Below are 24,115 nucleotides of genomic sequence, written 5' to 3' on the forward strand. Positions count from 1 at the left end.
ACTGTAACTTTCTTACTTGTTTTTCTTACGCTCTGTTCGCGAGAACAACCGAAATAAAGCATGACGTTTCGGTTTCTCTCTGAGCAGCAGACTTTGTTTCTCTTTGTTTCGGTTGAATGCATTACGATGAGCCGATCATGAAACTCTCGTTTACTGAACATCGCTCAATGAGAGATTCGAGTGACGCTCGCGCAGAGAGACTCATTAAAAGACCGATTGACTGAAAAAGTCAGCGAAAAAAGTCTTTTCAATAATTTGTTTTCGTTTCGTTGCACAGTGGTACGTTGTGTCCTATTTTAGCATGCAATTTTCACGAAAAAACTTCTTGAAATATTAAAAGTGAATTTTTCATATTTCAAACCAATATTTCGATTATTTTGAATTTTTAATTATAAAAAATTCATGCACAAAAATTCACGTCCCGTTTCTAATAAATTCGATGAACCAATGTTCACAAGCATGATTCAAGCCTAGTGACGCGTAGAACCCACGAAACCTGACATATGTACATGTGCAAAAGACTTTTTGAATCGTCGATCGCGAGCAAACGGTCCCAGAATGAGCAGAGCAAACGAAAACAGAAAAAACTGTACATCGACTGAGCGCGAGCAAAATTTGTATACGAGCAATTCAATCGGTTGCTCTCAGACTTTTTGCTCAAAGTCTCAGTGACGAACACTTATTTTGAGACCGCACGAATCGGTTAACAGTTATTTGCAAGCTATGCCTGGACACAAACGACAGATCATCTTTGTGGGAAAACGGAGATAGCAACAAAGGCCAACATATCAAGACGAGATGTTGTGTCTGAAATCTTTAAGACGTAATGAAAGCAAAAATTTTCATGCAACACCTCACAAAGGAGGGTTATGGGTACAAAGACGATCTGCCGGCTCGTCTTCAGGAGAAATGGAAACGCTACAGAGAGGAGTAAAGGTTCTGAACACCATAAAAGTACCACGTCATGTCTACTTAGTGAAAACACCTGTGACGGCAAAAATCCACACATTTGTTGATGCCTCGGAGAAAGCATATGGAGCTGCTGTATACATCCGAGCAACATATAAGGACAAGCGAAGAACGATCCAGATATTATGTGCAAAATCTCACTTAGCACCAATAAATACAATAACGCTACCGCGTCTGGAACTTAAGGCTGCTGTATTAGGAGCACAGTTTACTTCCAAAATAAAGGAAGACTTGGCCGTGAAAAATGCATCCACATATTACTGGTCTGATTCACGGATTGTACTGTCATGGATTAATTGCTCAGCATCCATTCGAGACAAATTCGTTGCCACTAGAGTTGCAATAATACATGAGCTATCTATACCAAAACAGTGGAGACATGTTGCATAAGAACACAATGCAGCAGATGTCCTCTTCAGAGGAATAACGGCTTCAAAATTCGCGGAACATGCCATGTGGTTCTACGGCCCTATGTTCCTACATGGTTCATCATCCACATGGCCGGCTCCTTTTATTGCTACCAACGAGGAACTAATAATAATGAATCCTCCAAAGGTTAGTCAATCATCCGTGATGACTATCACAAAAGAGGAGGACATAATATACACAATACAACATAATAATTCATTTAACAAGCTACTCAGAGTATTAGCTTACATGATGCGCTTCCGACGTAAGAAGAAATACATAAGCCACACCATTGAGTTTGAAGAAATAATGGAAGCCCGAAAAATTGTTTTCCGCAACATTCAAAATATCGACTTCAAAGATGACATCAAACATCTCAAGAGGCAAAGGGAGACACTAAAAGGCAGTTCAATCAACTCACTATCACCATTCTTAGATCAGAATGGAATTTTGCGGGTAGGAGGTCGACTGGAGGCGGCAAATATATCATTCGACTCCAAACATCCGATACTTCTGCCATACAACGAGCCTGTTGTGAAGATGATTCTTGCGCAAATACACAAGGACAACATGCATTGCGGACCTCAGGCTCTATTGACTACATCAAGGCAGCAATTCTGGATCCTTAAAGAAAAAACTATGGCTAGAAGCACGGTAAAAGCCTGTGTCAAGTGCACTAAAGCTAAGCCAAAATTAATGGAGCAGATCATGGGAAATCTGCCACCACTTAGGGTAACGCAAGCTCGACCATTTTTCAACTCTGGCGTCGATTATTGTGGACCATTTAAAATCCACTACAAAGTGAGAGGAAAGAAGCCTAGCACAGCTTACATTGCCATATTCTGCTGTTTCGCGACTAAAGCTGTACATCTAGAACTGGTTAGCGATCTCACAACAGAGGCATTCTTGGCAGCACTTCGTCGTTTCATTGCTCGGCGAGGGAAATGCTAAACTCTTCACTGCGACAACGCAACAAATTTTGTGGGAGCAAAAAACAAGTTGCAGGAGTTACAGGAGGCTATATTCTCCGATAATGCGAAAACCCAAATTCTCCAGGATTGCAACAACAAGGGAGTTCAATTTAAATTCATCCCACCTCGTGCACCACACTTCGGAGGATTATGGGAAGCTGCAGTAAAGTCGGCAAAACATTTATTACTAAAAAATGTGACGACAGCCGATCTTACTTATGAAGAACTGGAAACAGTTATAGTCGAAATAGAGGCCATATTGAACTCTCGACCATTTACACCACTGTCCGATGACCCAAATGACGTTACAGCACTAACGCCTGGACACTTCCTAATTGAATAGCCGCTAACTGCACAAGCTGATTGTGAACCATCGCAGCAACCAAAAACGTTAGGTAATCGATGGCAGGCCGTTTCAAAACTGAAACATGCATTCTGGAAACAATGGTCGCAGGATTATCTACAACAGTTGCAGCAACGTCAAAAATGGAGAAGATCCTCAGCAAACATAAAGGAAGGCACTTTAGTATTAATAAAGGAAGACAATGTTCCTGTATTACAATGGCCCATGGGAAGAATTGTTCGAGTCTTCTACGGGAAGGAGAACTTTGCACGAGTGGTTGAAGTTAAAACGACCAAAGGGATCTTTAAACGTGAGATTCAACATGTTGCTCCACTCTTTAATGAAGAAGAACCCACTGACAAACATCCAATTGAAGAAGATGAAGTGGAAGAAGAAAACAAAGCAGTTGAAGACCGCCAGCTGAGGAAAAGGAAACAACCAAATCACGCTTCGATAACCACTGCTATGATTGTCATGGTATTATTACTACCATTAGCCTGGGCCCAATTCAAATAACTCAGTTTGGATCAAAACCAGGAATATTTTTATTTGGTACAACCCAATTAGCAGTGGCTGACTGGACCATAGTGGCTTACTTCGATCTCAAGCCATATTGGAGTGACATGGCTACATTTTCAAAAGGAACAACAAAAATTGGTCAAATGTGCGATACACGAGTTAACAACAATGTTCACACAACAGAAGGTGGCTAAGTGCATCGACACCCGAAATGCACTGAGCCAATTCTGCAAGCTCTGCAAAGTCTGCAGAACATCCGCCACATGCCCTGGGTCAGCACATCGATCGTGGGACACTTGCGCAACGCGGGATCGCAAGCAGCAGCGAGTGCCACATGCCCTGTGTCAGCACAATATCCATCGTGGGACACTTGCGCAACCAGCGCCAACGCGGGATCGTCAGCAGCGACGGCAGCGAGGTTTCATTATAAGAATTAGAATTGATTTAAGTCAGTTCCATTTTTGCAACACAATAAAACAAATCGCTTTTTTTAATAAAACAAAGTCAACGATTTGTTAATTGGCGCCTGAGCAGGGACCAAGTGAAATAAAATAAACAGAAGACTTTCGCGTCGCGTACCAGTGCCTTAAGTAGCCACACAGTGTAACTCGCTATAAGTGCCTTTATAAAAGCCACGACGTGAGTGCGATTCATAAGGAATAAAATCTATTCCTCGCGATTGAACTGTACGATTTCGTTTGGTCAAAAGTAACCGCCGACAAAGTCTGTAGTACCCGTTCGCAGACAACCGCGCAATTCAAAGTGTCACTAAGGATCCCCAGTAGCCGTTGCACCGCCGCGCCGCCGCACAGCAATAGGAGGAAAAGGAGCCATCCGAAGGACCAGCGTGGGATAGATTCGCCGGATGTATCTTATCTTGTAAGCGTAGAATTTAAGAAATTAAAGCCCATTGAAAATCAAGAAAGTGAAAAATAATTAAACAAATATTAAAAATTTAAACAAACACAGTAAAAGTGAAAACAAAAATTACACAAACATAGAAATCTAAGCCAATTTATATGAAAAAAAGTAAAACTATAACAAAAAAATAAAACACTGCAAACGCAGTATAACTTATTCCAATCCTACGATTCCTAAGGGACCCTCTAGGATAGAAGGAACAAACCAGGTACTAATTTAAAAAAAAAAAAAAAAGAAAACAAAATTAGAAAACGAATTCAGAAAAAATTTATAAGAAATATTAAAGAGTTTTTAAAAAAAAGGTTTCTATATCGCTTAAAATTTTGCCGTTCGAATTTCAAATTAAAACACAAAATAATCTTTAAAAAAGTGGTCCGCTTAAAATCAACCAGTGTTTTGCATTGTCCGAATTGAAAAGCCTTATCCAATAGACAATGCCTGATTCTTTAACAACAGCCATGAATAACCTCGATTTAGCCGGTAGTTCCCGATCAGGAAGGAATGAACCAACCGCCACCAGCACTCCGGTAGCTAGTCCAGAATTAAGAGAAGTTATACTCGCACTGATCAAAGAAACACTCCCATCAGAGTCCTGTAGCAGGCCATGACCAAGACAAAGTCCCAGATGTTTGTAAATTGATTAAGGAGTTTTCGGGAGATAGAAAAAGAATGTTGATCGAATAGTAGGCATGTTCGAGGGGCAAGAAAATTCACACAGATTTTATCTGGTTACTCTGGCCATTCGAACTAAGGTAGTTGGCGAAGCCGAAACTGTCCTTGAATCTTATAACACCCCACTAAACTGGAAAGCAATTTCGAAATGCCTTACAGCACATTATGCAGACAAAAGAGACTTGAAGACTCTTGAGTATCAGATGTCCTCATTAAAGCAGGGATATTTGACCATACATGAATTTTACCAGGCAATCTATCACAATCTGTCACTGATCTTGAACCAGATCGGAGCAACGGAGGAATCTCCGGAAGCATTTACAAGCGTGTATCGCGGAAAAGCTCTAGACATTTTTGTGAGAGGTATCAATGGAGATTTACCAAGACATCTTGGTATTAAGGAACCAAGAGATCTAAGCCATGCCCTACATCTCTGTACTTTACTCGAAAACCAAGAGCATAGAAATATGTTCGCACCTAGATCTAGACAAATGCCACCAAGTCTACCACCGAGACAATCTTTACCAACTAGCCACAAAATATCCAATAACAATCAAACCAATTGGAGGAGCTTTGACCCTAGACTTTATTACCATCCAAGTGGTAAATCCACCATGAGTAACCCTACTCCACCACATCTATATCAGACATATAGGCAACAACCACAAATGGGACAAGGGCCTTATCAGACACAGCGCCCGCTTCAAGTCACCAATCCGATTCCACCTCCTCGTCCAACTGGACCAAAGCCAGAGCCTAAGCCAGTACCAATGGACGTAGATCCATCCATTAGGTCGAATAGGATAAATTATATGAATCGTCCAAATAACAATTTTGCGGGAAAAAGACCACCGCCGCCTTCACAAGCAAACCAGCCTCTTAAGTATCAAAGGCAATTCCATGTATCCACTGGAGAAGCCGAACAATTCGCGGATAATGAGTATCCGTCTCCTTATCCTGAAGAGACATCCGAACAAGACTATTACGAAGCTTGGGAACAAAATGGATCAATTAATCCATATGAAGAGGACGATCAGACCAATGAGGGCCACGTTTTAGAGACAGTCGATACTTCCGATATCCATTTTTTAGATTGAACAGTTCTTCGTTGCCTTACTTCAATTGTGCTACGAGGGACGGGAAAATTTTCAAATTTTTAATTGACACCGGTTCTAATCAAAACTATATTCAGACAAATCTAATACAGAATCCGAAACTTAACGAAAAGCCATTTTTTGCAAATTCCGTTGGAGGGCAAACTAAGATTACCCACCACACTCGCATTAGTCTATTCAATTGTCCTGATCACCCAATTTAATTCTTCTTATTACCCACTCTTAAAACATTCCATGGTATCTTGGGTAATGATACACTGAAAAAACTCGATGCGGTGATCGACGTAAAGAATGATATTCTGGTTATAAAAGGTAATTATAAAGTAAAGATAAAGCAATTGGCAACCCAGAGTGTAAATCATATTAATATCCGAACAGAACACATGACCGTATGTCAAAAAGACATACTCAATCAAATAGTTAAAAAACATACTGAACTATTTTCGGAACCTGACGAAAAATTAACATACACCACCGCGGTACAAGGACAAATTAGAACAAATACAGATCTACCAGCTCATAGCAGACATTATCCATACCCAGCCTCTCTAAGACCAGAAGTCGAGAAACAAATCAATCAGTTGCTCGATGATGGCATAATAAGACCTTCACGGTCACCCTATAATGCCCCAGTATGGATAGTACCAAAAAAAGCAGATTCATCTGGTGAAAAGAAATACAGACTTGTTATAGATTATAGAAAACTTAATGCTATAACAATATCGGATCGATACCCAATTCCAGAGATTGGCGAAATCATCGCTCAATTGGGTAGAAATAAATATTTTACAGTGCTCGATCTGAAAAGCGGTTTTCACCAAATCCCGCTTTATCCAAAAGATATAGAGAAGACAGCGTTTTCAGTAAACGGTGGAAAGTTCGAATTCACCAGACTTCCGTTTGGCTTAAAGAACTCTCCATCTATTTTCCAAAGAGCTCTCGATGACATCTTACGAGAACATATCGGAACAAGATGCTATGTCTATATCGACGATATAATAATTTTTAGTAAATCTGAAGATGAACACACCCAAGATCTCGATAAAGTATTCTCCACATTAGCCAAAGCAAATATGAAAGTACAAATCGATAAGTGTGAATTCTTTAGAAATGAAGTTGATTTCCTCGGCTTCACTATTTCTAATAACGGGGTAAAAACAAACAAAGAAAAAGTCAAGGCTATTAATAATTTTCCGGTACCAAAGACCTTAAAGGATTTGAGATCCTTTCTAGGGCTATCAAGTTATTACAGACGTTTTATTCGCGACTACGCCAAATTAGCAAAGCCACTCACAACCCTACTCAGAGGAGAGAATGGTCGTTCTTCAAAAAATATCTCTCATAAAGTAAACATAGTCTTTGACCAGAATTGTAAAATCGCATTCGAAAAAATTAAGAATACTTTAGTTTCGCAAGATGTAATTCTTGCATACCCAGATTTCACAAAAGAATTTCAGCTCACAACAGATGCTTCAAATTACGCAATAGGCGCAGTACTAGAGCAGAATGGTAGACCGATCACTTTTATTTCGCGTACACTAACTAGCACTGAAGAAAATTATGCCACGAATGAAAAAGAAATGTTGGCCATAGTATGGGCTCTTCAAAGTCTACGCATGTACCTTTACGGTACTTCTAAAGTTATAATATTCACTGATCATCAACCATTAACTTTTGCATTAAGCAACAAAAATCATAATGGTAAACTCAAAAGGTGGAAAAGCTACCTCGAAGAGTACAATCACGAACTCAGATACAAACCAGGAACCTCCAACGTAGTGGCAGATGCCCTATCTAGAAATCCTCCAGGTGCTCAGATAAATAGCACCACAGCTACCATTCATAGCGACGAGAGTTCATCGCACAATCTTATACCTTGTGAAAATATCCCAATTAACGTATTCAAAAACCAATTATTATTACTGACTTCAGATAAGGAATCTTACGAATTCGAATTACCATTTCCACAGTACCATCGTCATACAATAAAGAAAAGAGAGTACTCTGAAGAAGACCTGATAAAAATCTTAAAAGAAAGACTTGACCCAAAGATTGTAAACGGTTTGCTTACTTCTGAAAGAATAATATTTACCCTTTTCATTTCAGTAGCCATAAAGTAAGATACACACAAACCCAAGTAGAGGATATTCCTTTAGAATCTGACCAGAATGAGATCATCGTTAAAGAGCATGTTCGAGCTCATAGAAACCCAATCGAAAACAAAATCCAAATTCTCAGCAAATTTTTTTTCCCAGGTTTAACAAAGAAAGTAATGGCTATTGCCAAGCAGTGCGAAACTTGCAAACTTTCTAAGTATGATAGGCATCCTCAACATGGGGAAATCCAACCAACTCCAATACCTACTTACCCTGGAAAAATTATCCATATAGATCTATACACTACACAGAAAACTTTAGTACTTACTGCCATAGATAAATTTTCAAAATACGCTCAGATTAAAATAGTAAAATCAAGAGCTGCCGAAGATCTAAAAACGCCCCTACGGGAGGTAATGATGGCATTTGGCATGCCAAAGTTAGTCGTCATGGACAACGAAAAGGCTCTAAACGCAGCGTCAATCAAGTTCTTATTAAAAGAACAACTTAAAGTAGAAGTCTTCACGACCCCACCGTATGCTTCCACAAGCAACGGTCAAATAGAAAAGATTTCATTCAACTATGACCGAATCTTGAGGTGTCTTAAACGAGACGAGTCGACAGCCACTTTTGAGGACTTGATCTTTAAAACAGTAAAAGAATATAACCACTCAATCCACTCAACAACGAAAAAGAAACCTATAGAAATATTTTTTGGCAATCAATTTAATTCAAACCCAATAGAACTCGAACGCTTAAGAAATCAGATTAGTAATAACATCAGCAAAAAACAGGAAGAGGATATATCTTATCACAATCAGAAACGAAACCCTATAAGAAAATATGAAAAAGGCGAAACCATTTTTATTAAAATTGACAAAAGACTAGGGTCCAAAATAACCCCTAGATATCGAAAAGAGATCGTAGCTAAAGACAACAATACAACAGTGAAAACTCAATCAGGAAAAATTGTTCATAAAAAATAATATAAAAACGTAATTTTGTCCACAGGTTTTTTTTTTTGCCATTATGCTACGGATTGGCAACCGTATTAGATTACTCACACTCACAGCTAATCCCGATAAAAACAGGAATCGCCGCAATCCAGGAGAGTACATTTAAAAATAATCCATGTTTTCGACATAAAAGAATACGAAGAAATGACCTCAAAACTAGAAGAGTCATTAAAGAACGTTAGCTACTCTCATCAATTATATCCATACTTAGAATATGAACTAAATATAATTAAAAACGAGTTACGTAGGTTAAGACCGAACAAACGAAAAATTAGATCCATAGATGCTTTAGGAACAGCATGGAAATGGCTGGCCGGTACACCGGACAGAAGTGATCATGAAATTCTAATAGCAAAATTGAACGAACAACTAGAAAATAACAATAGACAGGTAATAATCAATAAAAAATTAACTGCAGGAATAAATTAAATGAGTCGCGTAACAAACGCAATATTAAAACACACTATAGACACTAATGATATTAAAGAAAATTTTGTGTCAATTTTAAAATACAAACTTCAACTTCTAAAAAATGACTTAAACAATCTAGTAAATGCAATAAGCTGGGCTAAAACCAACACTGTAAACTCAATTATATTATCAGAAATCGAAGTAAATAAAATAGAAGAAATATTAAGTAATGAAGAAGGAATGTTTATCAATATAGAAGAATTACTCGAATTTGCTAAAATAAAGATAACAACAAACGGCAATAGTATGCTCTATATGGTAAACATACCCCTAGTAGGAACACAACCATGTAACTCTATGATAATTAAAGCAGTTAAGCAAGACAATGTAATAAATGATATAAAATATGAAAACATAATAATTTGTAACAAAACTATTTACGCTATAATACAAGAATGTGAAACATTTAGTGATAAGACAATTTGTAATAAAAATAATGTTATTAATCTTAGTAACGACTCCTGCATAGCACCGCTACTTCAAAATAGAAAACCACACTGCAAAGCCATCAACAATCAACACATCCCAAATCATCAGGAGATAGTGACCGGCACCATCCTTCTCAACAGCTTCAAAGGCAACATTAAAATCGACAAGGAAGAAATGGAGCTAGAAGGAACTTATCTAATACAGTTCCAAAACTCTACAGTCTACATCAACGAAGACAAGTACGAGTCAATAGAAGCAAAATACGCAGAAGCAACCCCCCCACTTTTCCAATTAATGGCCGAAAAGACGTTAACAGAAGAGGTTCTTTCGCTACAAATGCTGAAAGAAATCAACATCAATAACACTCGGAAACTGGATACGCTAAGAAGTGAGAGCTTTAAGGCAAACTCTATCAGTTTCGGACTTTTTGGTATCTTAGTGATAACATTCATCATAATGGCCATATGGATATGGCAGCTGAAATCCGCTCCAGAAATACAGAAGGCCACACAAGCACAAGAAGTCGAAACTCCAAGCAATGGAACGCGAAAACGCTTCTACATTGCGTCCGAGGACGTCCGCGCTTAAAGGGGGAGGAGTTAACAACAATGTTCACACAACAGAAGGTGGCTAAGTGCATCGACACCCGAAATGCACTCAGCCAATTCTGCAAGCTCTGCAAAGTCTGCAGAACATCCGCCACATGCCCTGGGTCAGCACATCGATCGTGGGACACTTGCGCAACGCGGGATCGCAAGCAGCAGCGAGTGCCACATGCCCTGTGTCAGCACAATATCCATCGTGGGACACTTGCGCAACCAGCGCCAACGCGGGATCGTCAGCAGCGACGGCAGCGAGGTTTCATTATAAGAATTAGAATTGATTTAAGTCAGTTCCATTTTTGCAACACAATAAAACAAATCGCTTTTTTTTAATAAAACAAAGTCAACGATTTGTTAATTCACGTAATGACGCCCGCTCATGTGAAGGAATGTACCAATACTTCCGACACATAGAGAATGAACTCATCATGGAAAATATGCTATTGGCCAAATCACGGAAAGTTCGAGCACCATTGGACATCGTGGGAAACATTGCAAGCAGTCTATTTGGTGTATTAGATTCTCAATATGCACAAGACATGTCGAAAACAATATCGAAGGTCAAGGACAATGAAGATCATCTTTTGGAGCTATTACAAAACCAAACATCCTTAGTTGATTCAACAATAAACGTAGTGAATCGAGATGAAATTGCATACGCAAAACGACTCAACCTAAAAAATGTGAATGCAATAGTTAAAGATAATTATCACTGGTAAATCACACTGTCATCACAACTTACGTTGCTCGCTACTAATCTACAACGAATGCAGAATAAAATCATCAAAGTGTTAACAGACGTGCGTCACAACACTATTAGTCCACTTCTATTATCACCACGACAACTAAAGGAGCAATGTGATCAAATACGGGATCATTTGAAGCCTGATCAAATGCTACCTGTTAGCCAAGAAAACATACTCATGGCATACAAAATGATGCAAGCTGAAGTTACCATAGTAGATAATCATGTGATTATAAAAATAAGAGTACCATTGTTATCGGCACAGGTATTGGACATATACAAATTAATACCGATCCCAGCTGCAAATGTATATGGATTTCATCTGTTTAAAATTAAAACACCATTCATTGCTATTAACAACTATCGAGATAAGTTTGTTGATATGTCGACGGAAGACGTAGCAAATTGTCATCCAAGATCGATAAATGATTTCATTTGTCACAGCAAGCAATCAATGTTCTCTACAGAAATGAGCTGCGAAATGCAACTATTCCATAATAAAACAGACACTTCATGCCATCTGGAAAACACAAACAAAACGTTCATTTGGCAAGAGATGCATAAAAAGAATCAATGGATATTTGCGACAAGGACGCCAATAAAACTCTTAGCGGTTTGCACCGATGGAACATCAGATATCTGGTTACGCAACACAGGGCTACTGACAGCAAAAGCAGGATGCACCATACGCAACTCCCTAATAACAGTAATCAGTCAAACTGGTATAGAAACATCGACGTTCACCTCATACGCCCGTTTTGGAGAAATCGATGGTAACAATACAACGATTAATATAACATCCAGGAAAACAAATAAATTTGGCTATACGGAACTACTGGATCTTCAACGGGATCTTGTACCAAACCGAAGACTCCGACTACCACTTAGACTTGAGACGATCAAGCATCACCACATCGCAATGTACATCAGCCTAACATTCATCTTAATAATATTGACCATTCACTGGGTAAGAAAATGGTACAAAAGAGACAAGAGACCACAGCAAGTCCAGGTACCAGCGGTGGCAATGAGGAAAACCGATACGACTTCGAATCCGCCGTTCACCATTAACATCGAGGATTGTTAAAACTGCGTTCAACGGCCGGGAGGATGTACGATTTCGAGACAAGCAGAAAATCGTACGCTGCAGATAGGTAACAGATAGTCCTATACAAACAGGCACCGCTGCGTATTTACGACTTCACACCATCTGCCAGCACGCATGATTTGACCTGCATGCGTCATAAACTTAAGCGATATAAGATAAGGTTATCCTACTTTACAACTGTCCAGACTAATAAACTATGAGATAACTATTGATTATAAGGCTACCCATTGTAAACTATAAACAGATAATAATTAGACCTAAACAAACATTAGTTCTTAAGATATTGTATGTATATATAAACCCTGCATATTCCACAATAAAATCAGTACTTAACGAAAACTCGTGGTATTCACTTCTCCGAGCTCAATTTGTTTCAAGTACAGATTGCGGCAACGAAATTGTTACTGGTATCAAGAACCGGTGGCAGACAAAAAAAACAAACTTTTCACCTAACATATTAACAGAAGACTCAAAAACAATTTGATCTCCTGGTTTTCCGTTACTTCCAAAGGTTCAAGCGTAGCAATGGACCTGATATGCGACTCCAGAAATCCTTCATTTTTAGAACAGGCTTCTTCTGGTACGTTATCATTTGCAGGGCGCACTAAGTCCTGTAAATAAATGGTATTCTAATTTAGTATCAAAATTTTTTAATAAAAATAAAAATATATTGTTTAAGTAAACTATTTTAGGTTTCGTATTATTTTATAAAACATTAAAGAGTAACTAAGAAGTATTCCATAACAGTGTTAATGTGGGTTAAAACTTAATTTTACGTACTTCTTCAATATTTTTGTTTTCAGAAGTAATGTCCTTGACAGCTTCAAGGGCTGTGAGAGGAGAAAGATAAACTTTCTTAAATCTCGGATCCAACAAAGACGATTTGACAAGAATTTTGTTGTTCTGCAAAAATTTAAATCGTTTAGCTGCTTCCTTCCTTAGTTAAAATTCCTTCGGCCGACTCTAGTTGTATTTTGCGAATTTTGTCCATCAACAGTGATATACATATGTAAGTGGGATTACCATGCTCACGGTTACGTAACTTTCGCCACTTATTTTTTCTGTCGCATCTTTAAATGGGGTAAGTAGATCACGGAAATCTTGACAAATTCGCAATTCTGAAGCCGTTAGCATCTCCGGCAATCCTTTTACAGTTGTTGATCTATTAATTAGGACTATCGCTACTTTATTCGAAATACTTAAGAACGAAATAAGCATGTCCAGGCAGGAGTTCCGCCTTGTGTCCACACTTTGCACGAGAGTTTTAATGCGACCATCAGCTGTGCCTTCGTCGGCCTGTAGTTTCCGCAACATCGCAGCTGAACTGTGCTTGAAATGAGTAACAATTTTCTTCACTTTATCCAAAACGTTTGAAAAATATGATATGTTTTTTACTACGTCGTCGACTACGAAATGAATGATATGAGCGAAACATGAAATGTGTTTGCCACTTCCCAAAAATAAATTTGAGGCCGCCTTCATGTTGTTTGCGTTATCTGTAGTTAAAGTCCGCCACTTCGAGCACTCGATATCAAATTCGTTACACACCTTCTTCAGTAAGACACATATATACTCGCTAGTATGTGACTGCATTAAATGAAAAGTAATATTTAAATTAATTTTTTTTTCCCCTGACAACATTTTTATACCCGCTACCCATAGGGTAGAAGGGTATTATAACTTTGTGCCGGCAGGAAATGTATGTAACAGGTAGAACGAGGCATTTCCGACCCTATAAAGTATATATATTCTTGATCAGCGTCAACAGCCGAGACGATATACCCATGTCCATCTGTCCGTCTGTGTGTCTGTCCGTCCGTTCGTATGAAACACTGGATCTCAGAGACTATAAGAGATAGAGCTATAATGCAGATCAAGTTTGTTTCAAAATTTTGCCACGCCCACTTTCGCCCCCACAAATCAAAAAAATCGAATAACAAGCATAAATTTAAAGCTAGAGTTGCGAAGAGTATTCATTGTCATATACTCTATCGATTTTTTTTTTACAAAAAATAAATACTTATTATTTTATTTTTTTATTTATTTTTTTCCTCTGATATATCGAATATCGCGATTTTTTTTTTATATATTTTTAATATTTCCTAATTGGTCACTTTGATTTGACTTAACTTCCTGTAAAGATGAGCGCGGCAAAAAGTTTTTTTTGTCTGATATTTAATGAAAATATCACAGCTCTTTTCAATTTTTGTAATGGACCCATGCAGTAAACAAAAAAAAAAAACAACAATAAAATTTTAAAACTTAAAATAACTCCAAAAATAAATAAGACGTTAGAATTAGAATTTAAATATTTAGGCGCGCATAGTCCTAAGTTAGAGATGTGGGTGACAGTGGAGAGTTACAGCGTTGTAAGTGACAGATGAAAATTCACCATGTGGTGAATTTCGTTCTCACTGGGCTGGTTAAGATCTGCACTATCAAGGTTAGATCTTTTTCTATCAAGATCGCAAAGGGAGCAGACGCCTTTGAATATTCTGTGAAGGAAAAATTATATCCACCCGGAAGTCCCAAAAGTATTAAGGCCTCGTGGCCAAGAAGATAAAAAATTTCTTAATCGTGGATAATCTTATCCATCCCCGCCGCTTTTGCCACAAAAAGCTGGCATTGACCTCATACTTCAAAGTGCCGTCCAGGCAAGGTAATTATTATAAAAATAGAGAAAAAAATAATTAGTTGCGAAAATTTCATAAAAAAAATTGTTTAAAATCAGGTGTCCACATATATAACACAAAAAAAAAGAATAATCTTTGCTACCAGCCAACTGGCTCAGGAGGCGACAGACAGCAGCAGCAGGGAGCATACAACAACACGGGGGAGGAAACAAATTCAATAAAATAAATAATTAAATAACAAGTTATAAAAAAAATAGAAGTGCAAGCGAGTGCCAATCGCTAAGAAAATGAGCCAACAATATCAGTTTAAAATAAATAAAATACTGAAAGCCCAACACCATATTAACAAAGTAAAAAAAAAAATAGTAATCGAAAGCATAAAAAAGTATTTGTAAACAAAGTGAGCAAAAGAGCAGAAAAGAAAAAAAAAACTGAAGCAGCGAGATAGACATTGTGTGTGTGTGTAAAAATAATAAGTGAAAAAAATTAACAGACAATACACTCGACAGAACATTTTTTGTTGTTTTTTTTTCTGTGCCTAATAACGTAAAAACCAAATTGTCGTATCAAGTGCAGACAAATCATAAATTGGTGAAAGAATAAAAATAATCAAAATTTAACCAAAAACAACAACACCACATCGTCGAGTGAGTGAATAAAGAAAGTCGCAAGACGTTAGCTACCACATCGGTAACATTTTTGTGTTGGCCAGTGTAGCCGCGCTGTGATTGCCGGCGGCTTGCGCACTTTTCTTTTCATTTATTAACCTATCCTTTTTATGTATTTGCCTTGATTTGCGATGACAAGTGCATCAGTTAACTCATCTGCCTAGTCCAGAGATTAATAAAGACAAAAACAAAGAAAAAGTAGAAATGAGTTAACTGATTGCCTTTTCATTGATATTCGTATATTTTATTGCCATGTATCGCTATTGCGATTTCTTTTTCAGGTGCGGAGAAAGAAAATAAGAATGAATGTTTTGTTGAATGTATTTTGTAATATTATTTAAATGAAAACAAAACGAATACAATATATAAAACATTCAGTGAAAATTAAAAATAAAACCACACAATGATATTAAACTGCTCAGTGAAATAAACTAATACAAAACTGTACCAAATGAAATTGTTCCCAAACCTACCTGCTCTCATACGCACTTGCTCTACCATCTAGTTGTTCTCAAACCTACTTGCTCTATCATCTAGTTGTTCTCAAACCTACTTGCTCTACCATCTAGTTTGTTTCTCAAACCTACTTGCTCTACCATCTAGTTGTTCTCAAACCTACTTGCTCTACCATCTAGTTGTTCTCTCAAACCTACTTGCTCTACCATCTAGTTGTTCTCAAACCTACTTGCTCTACCATCTAGTTGTTCTCAAACCTACTTGCTCTACCATCTAGTTGTTCTCAAACCTACTTGCTCTACCATCTAGTTGTTCTCAAACCTACTTGCTCTACCATCTAGTTGTTCTCAAACCTACTTGCTATAACCTAGTTGTTCTCAAACCTCGTTGCTGAGAGCAAAAACATGAAACATGAAATATGAAACAGGAATTTATAAATAATTACAACTAAAATAAAATATTATAAAATGTATAATTTAAAATTGTAGACACCATTGAAAATGCAGTAGCCCAAACACATCAAAAATTCTAAATACTTGAATGATTTTTTTGGCCGTAAGTCGGCCATACTATACTTGTACATATATTCTCATAATACTAAGTTATAATATAGTTTATTTTTCAAATGGATAAATTTTGTTAAAATAACTATTCATTATTATGCATATACTGAAATTCCGATTATTTCTGCTTGAATAATTAAACTTTATAATGATGATGGAAATACAAAGTTTTCTTTTTCTGATGACATGGGAGCGTAAGAAGGGGTAAATAATAAGCTGCGTTTGGGGTCTTCCCTTAAAAATACATTAGAAGACTATGGCTGGGTGGGTAGCGAACAAGGAGAGACATCAACACCTCCGTCCTCTCCATTTAGGTACACTGCTATTCTTGTGAGTTTTCTTTTCAGTTTTCAAATTAGTTTGTTTATTTGGCCATAGTTTGCTTGGTTTTGTTTTAGGCATGTATGCCTTTTGTTGTATTCGCATGAGGATCGTTTCATGCATATTTGATGAGGGACTCTATAATAAAACTATCCCCCCCCCCCACATCCCGGAAGAGCTAAGGGTTCAAAGGGTTCCGCTCGGCTGGTGATGATGATCGAGGAGCCGCACACGTAAATAGGAAAAACGGCGGTGTGGCGGCGCTGCATGCTGCAAGTAATTCTGGCACCCAACAAGGGGCTGATATTACCAGAATTTGGAATTTGGCCCAACAACGTGGGACAGATATTACATTTTCCAAAGATTTCGCAGCGCTCCGCTTCAGCGTTGAGAACCTTGATTGACACTGTCTCTGCGATAGGTTGTCGATAGGTGATGATAAGAAGATTGCAAATGCAATCCTTATTCACCTGGTCATGTACAAAGTTGATGCAATGACAAAAAAGAAGTGGGATGAGCAGCTAGATTACACGAAGATTTTATTATGGAGTGAGTGTGAAACTGTGCTTAATCGTTGATATCAGCACTTGTCAGCTGAGAATTCGACAAAGTCTGATAGTCAAGCCATTTCCGCTAAACAGCTTAATAAAAGCTCTTTTTCGTGTATAAGTCTAAAAGATAAGATTGATCATAAGACCCAAATATGCGAATATTGCAATTCCGAAGAGCATTCCATCGTGAGTTGTTCGATGTTTGCTGCCTTGGCAGTTAAACAGAGATTTGACTATGCGAAAACAACTGCATTATGCATAAATTGTCTTCGGAAGGGTCACAAAAAAGTGTCGTGTGTGCAGCCGTTCACATCATACTACAAATAGTAGAGCCCCCGAGTCTCCGCTGTTGAGCCTTATTATCCATCCACTTAGCATGCGATGCATGCGACCGTGTCGGATAAAGTGATCCTGGCCACAGCAGTCACAAAAATTAAGACGAATTCAGGCGATTTCGTCCTAGCTCGAGCTTTGCTGGATTCTGGGTCACAAATTAATTTTGTGACCGAGGAACTAGCTCAGCGACTGCATTTGCGTAGAGAAGACTCATGCATCAGCTTGCTTGGCATTGGTGAATCCAATTCTCATGTTAAGAAAAAGATACACACTGTGGTGAAGTCGCGAGTTGGCTGCAATGAGTACGCGATCGATTTATGGATCCTCAAATCGATCTCCGGATATCAGCCAGATCACACTGTAAATGTCAATGGCTGGAAGATACCTGAAAATCTTCAGCTAGCGTATCCCTATTTCTTCAAACCGCAGAAAATTGATCTTCTTATCGGCGTTGAAACATTCTTTGACCTATTGTCCGGTGGCCAAATCAAGCAGTGTCCAATCTTCCAAAAGACAAGCCTTGGGTGAATTGTCTCGGGGCGGTACACTCCTGGTGGAAAATCTCACCAGAAGATGATTGTCAATCTGAGCTATCAGGAAGAAAGTTTGAGCTCGATTGACAAGACCTTGCTGAAGTTTTCGACTGTTGAAGATGTGCGCTCTCCCTCCAAAGTCCTTTCCGCTGAACAACAAAGTTGCGAAGATCATTTCACGAATAATGTAAAAAGATTGCCGTCTGGTCGTTTCGAAGTAAGACTGCCGTTTAAATCAGATTCGCACCAGCTTGGGTGCTCATTTGAAGTTGCTAAACGGCGGTATTTGTCGTTTGAAAAACGTTCCAACTAAGCAGTTCCAACTAAGCAGAACCCCGCAGACATTGTATTGAGAGGTTGCGATGTGACTGAACTGTGCGCGAGTTATGTATGTACTCAGAGCTTTCGTTCTCTTCGTTTCACATCTAACAAGAGAGAGAGAGAGATCACAAGCTCTCTCAATCACGTACTAAACATAGAAAAGCTTTTGAACTCACTTGTAGAGCAGATGCGAGCAAGAACGCTACAGCAAATAAACTGAAGTCATAAAAAATAAAGTGAATTTATAAAAAAATAAATAAAACATTAATTTTATTTAAAAACAAAGTTAACATAACTCTGTTAACAAAACTGGCGCAGCCGACGGAGTAACCAAAAACATTAAAATACCCACTTAAGTGCAGTGTTGAGTGAATTGGTGCTTGTGCAAATTACATACATATGTTACATACTTACCTTGTGCAAAAGACACATAACCTGAAAACACACGTTTTGTTAAAACATACCGGCTAGAGAAAAGAAAAAGACTCGCAAGTGTGTACAGAAAAAAAAAGGAAGAAAAGAAAAAGACTCGCAAAAGTGTGTAGAGAAAAAAAAAGGAAGAAAAGAAAAAGACTCGCAAAAGTGTGTTCAGAAAGAAAGAAAAAAAAAAGGAAGAAAAGAAAAGAAAAAGACTGTCAAAAGTGTGCACAAAAAGAGAAACAGAGAAGAAAAAGACCAACAAAGTATCTGGAGCAACTTTTTTTTCTGTGCAGCGTGCCGGCATTTCGAAACTGTACTGATATTTGTATGTATATGTGATTGTATGTATAAATCACCAATTGCACACACCAGCAGTGTTGCCAGGTCTTGAACAAAAAATAATGTCAGATTTACGAAAAAACTAGCTGAAAATAGCAAATTTGTTTGTAAAAATGGCTGAAAAAATGGCTAACATTTTGTTACCCCAAAAAATAACCAAATTACCCCAAAATAACCAAAAAATTGAATTTTAATTTAAATGTCCAATAATGATTTTATTAAATCTACATCTTCACTGTCTTCATTGTTATATTTTTCATTTTCGGCCATCATTTTTTAAAATTTCGTTGGCACTTCATAATCGTGGCAGCATTTTCCATTTCTGCGCAGGCCGTATCTATAAAGAGGAATATTAATAATGCTGCTTTAAAACTTTAAGTAAATGGAAATACCTTATTTTTAAAATTGAATTTAGTGTTTTTATATGTAACCTGTTTCTGAGGTTACTTTTACTATGTTCATTTTGACTGAACACACGCTCTACCTCAGCATTTGACCAAGGCAAACAGAGTAGCCTTATAGCAAACAGCGCTAAGGACTTGAAAGGGTTGTTGTCACTTGAGTCCCTAAAGCTCAGCACTTCTGCCCAAAATTTGACAGTGTCCTCCTTGTTCTCCCAGTAAAATAAATGGATCTTTCCGTATTGCGTTAGGATATCGCTTATATTTTCCACATTGAGCTGCTCCAAGAAATCTTCAATTTTTTCTTTTTGAGCTCTCAAAATCCTATCAACAGAAAAAACATTTATTTTTTCCAGCGTTTCGAAGTTCTTCGGCAATCTAAAATTAAAACAAAATCGTTAATATCTCGGACGTCAATATCATAAATACCTAACTTACCTGGCTCTTAGCTGTTGGACCAACTCCACAACGAAACGCACACTTTGTTCGAATTTCAACTTCGATCTGCTCCTGAAGTTGTAAGGACTTAATTTTTTTTTCAAAGTCATACCCCAAGCTTAGATTAGTTTCAACCATACATTTGAAATCAAATTTCAAAATGTCGATATCACAGCTTGGTGGTATAATTAAGGCCTTCAACGATTTGATTGTTGCTATTAAATCTTTCAAAAGTTTTGTAGCATTTGAATTTCTGCTTTGAAAGTTTTTGTTTAAGAGCTGCATTTCCACTAATATCGGCATCAAAAACAATAAGTAAAGGCAATTTACTTCGTCACTGTACAGTTCGTGCAAGATTTTGGCTTTGTGACAGTTCTCCTGGAGTGAAGCTATGGAAAAATGCAATTTTAGCTCAGTCCACTGATCAACAATCCTGGTCACCGCCAGCTCAATTGAAAGCCATCTAGTCTCGCAGACTCTAGGGATTTTCAAGGGCAACTAAGGTTAAGATTTCAGATAAAGAAAACAGTTTAAATCGAATCACACATAAATCAAACATTTATACATATTAAGAACAGGTTACAGCAGCTATAAATTGATATTAAAATTTAAGTAAGTTAGTTTGGACAATCACGATCGCAGGACACAAAAGAACGAAACATTTGGACGAACACAATTCGAAATTAAAGTAAAATATTCAGGCTAGTACCTTGTCATCGTTTATGCATTGATATATTTTTTTATAATTGATTTGTCGCATAGAGCTTTTAGAAAAACCAAGAGTAAGTATCATGGATTAAAAATTCCAACTGATCTGGCAAACATTTGGCGCAAGCATGATTGACTGACAGCTGTACGAATGACAGACACATTTGATCAAAATAAGCGATGGAACATCTTTTTTTGAGCTCGGTATAAACGCTTCTCTTTACTCCAGTCATAACGCTTGCATTGTCAGTGCCAATTCCAACCATTTTATTAATATTTATCTTCAATCGAACGAGCTCCTGTCTAACACCTTCGGCTATCGAAACAGCATCTCCGGATTCGATGGGAATAAGGCTTAAAAAAGTAGATACAATTGCGCCTCATTTTACAATGAAGTAATTTATGGCAACACCTATGTACATATAAATATACAATAATTAACAATTAAACAGAAAAGAACACAATAATTTTAATACAGAAGACCAGAGTGTCCCCCATACTTGTAATCAGCATATGTACATATATTAACATGCTTACCAACTAGCTTTGTTACGCTGACATCTGTAGATTCACCCAGGAGCAGGCTATAATTCGAATCACCAATGTCTGCAGTTAAGTCTTCATCGAAGTGCTGCGCCAAAACGTTGTTAATAATGCTTGTGCACTTTGTTCGGCCAAGCCTTATTTTTTGCAGCAGAAGGACACGCGCCAAAATTATGCACACACAATCTGCTGAGGTGGTCTATTTGTGCAATAGCAGTGTGCTCTGCTATAAATAGGCACACACGCTGCTTCCTGCTCTGTTTGCTTCGTAGGCATCCGAGAGAACGAAATTTTGTTGGTTTGACTGAAGCAACTCGATGCCGAAATGTGCTTCTTCGTCTCAGCATGAGCCCTTAAATCGAATATTTTCGCTTTAATACTGCATTTGCAGTAGCTACAGTAAGCTTTTGACAAATCCGTCTCATCCTTCCGGATCCAGGCCTTGAACTCACTAGCCTGCATCCAAGCATCGCGAAACTTTTGCGTATAAAGCACTTTAGGCATTTTTGCATCACTTTTTTTGCGTCACTTAATGTACACCACAAACTAGAGATGAAACACACAAAGCAGTGATGGTCAAAAGTAGACATCACTGTTCGATAAGTATTTTCACTCAAGTCACTTAGAGTATTTTCGCTGTAACTGGTAATTTTCACAGACCTAAATCACGGGTTCGAGAAAATTGCCGAAAATAGCTGAAGTTTATTTTAAAGTAGCTAGATTTATAGCTAGTAGCAATTTCTTAATTTTTCTAAAATTGCTAAACTGGCAACACTGCACACCAGCATCTCAGAGCGAACTCATTCAGTTCATAAGTGGTTCGATGACAAGTTCATAAGAACGTTTGGTATCGTATCATAAGAACGTTTGGTATCGTATGATAAGAACTTTTGGTATCGATAACCGACGAGAACTAACAGAACTAATTCTGTTAGAATATTATAAGTTCTAAAGAACTCAACGGCTATTCATTTTGACTACGAACAATGGCAAACGATTTTACTTTATCGTTTGGGGATATTCTTAAGGATGCCCACCACATTCACGAATACAGACGAGACCATTCAAGAGCTCTATCATCATTCATTCGTGAAGTGGAGATGATATTTTCGGTATTACCTCCCACAACTACTGCAGGAGCCTACGTGTTTCACCGTGTCGTACTCAACAAAATCCAAGGCGGAGCTCTACATATTGTGAGAACCATCGATAACTCCGAGCCGTCGTGGGATGACATCAAGAAGATTCTTACAGGCATGCTCCGGTTTTCACTTTCGGTTTTCGTTTTGAAAACGAAAACGAAAAAATTGGTGCTCCCGTTTTCACTTTCACAAGATTTTTTCGAATTGCAAAACGAAAAAATTTGACTTGCCGAAATGAAAAGTAAATGCCTTTTTCTATATTAAATCGGATCTTATTTGCAAAAGGAAAAAAAGTAGTTGACTCATTGGTTTATTGTCGTTCTTTTAAGACCGCCAGCAGATCAATTAGGCTTGAAATTCTTTTTAAAACGATTAATTTTTGACCCCACCTCAAATTTGGATATCAAATTTTGCCGTCGGCAACAACAATTTTCGTTTTGGTGAGCGACCGATAGGTCCGACACCATGAGTTATCGCCTAAGCTGCCATACTTTCGATAGAATGAAAAAGCAAGTTAAAAATACTTGTATAATCAAACGGATGGCGATAAATTTGTTGAAGTTGGGTAAAATATGTTTTTTAAAAATTAATTAAATTTAATTAGTTATGTGCTAAAAGTGTATAAAAAAAATTGTTGGAATAACCGGAATGAAATGCATTAAAAAGGTGGCATCCCCATTTTTTGTGGGAAACAGCTGATTGCCGTTCAACTAATTTTTTTAAAGAAGTTTCAAATCTTTCTTTGCAAAAAAGACAAAAAGGCAAATATATTTCATTCAGGGGAAGCATAATTATTTATATGCAGGATAAAAAAATCCTTATGTGAGTTCAATCCACGCACGAAATTGGACATACAAGAGACATTTTTTCGCGTTGTTTACTTTTAACCAAAACACAAGTCAGCTGTTTTAGCAGTAAAAAATGAAACGTTCCGATAGCAAAACGATGACCAAAAACGTGTGAAAACCGGAGCACCTAAAAACGAAAATCTCGGTTTTGGTCCCAAAACGAAAACGAAAAGTGAAAACCGGAGCATGCCTGTTATTCGGAATTTTGGCGTAAAGGAATCCTATAATCAACTTTACCAAGAAGCGTTTATGCTAAGTAACAATAACAATATTACAGAGTATTTTAAGTCTTTAAGAAGTATAATGTGTAAAATTAATGAAAAATACGAATATGATAACGTAAAGCATTCTGAGTTTAGTCCCAAAAATGTTGAAGAAGCTATGTTAAGAACATTCTTGAAAAATATTGATGTAAATTTAGCTTCAGTCATAATTAATAGAAATGTAAAAAATTTAAGAGAAGCTTTCGATTTATTGAAAACTGAAGGTCTTGTTAGAACCCAAAATGT

The 24,115-nt window shown here is 37.6% G+C and overlaps 1 protein-coding gene across 1 annotated transcript; it reads right to left on the reverse strand.

Annotated features, from left to right (window-relative positions):
• Positions 1-19,802: 19,802 nt before the first annotated feature.
• LOC127566364 (uncharacterized) lies at positions 19,803-21,054 on the reverse strand. The gene is made up of 3 exons (XM_052008390.1): positions 20,366-21,054; positions 19,958-20,305; positions 19,803-19,863 (listed from the first exon to the last, which is right to left on the reverse strand). Exons 1-3 carry the CDS (start codon positions 20,473-20,475, stop codon positions 19,803-19,805), a joined length of 519 nt encoding a protein of 172 aa, XP_051864350.1. The 5' UTR covers positions 20,476-21,054.
• Between the last annotated feature and the right edge of the window lie 3,061 nt (positions 21,055-24,115).

Source organism: Drosophila albomicans, unplaced genomic scaffold (assembly GCF_009650485.2).
Source record: "Drosophila albomicans strain 15112-1751.03 unplaced genomic scaffold, ASM965048v2 utg000102l_pilon, whole genome shotgun sequence".
Lineage (NCBI taxonomy): Eukaryota > Metazoa > Arthropoda > Insecta > Diptera > Drosophilidae > Drosophila > Drosophila albomicans.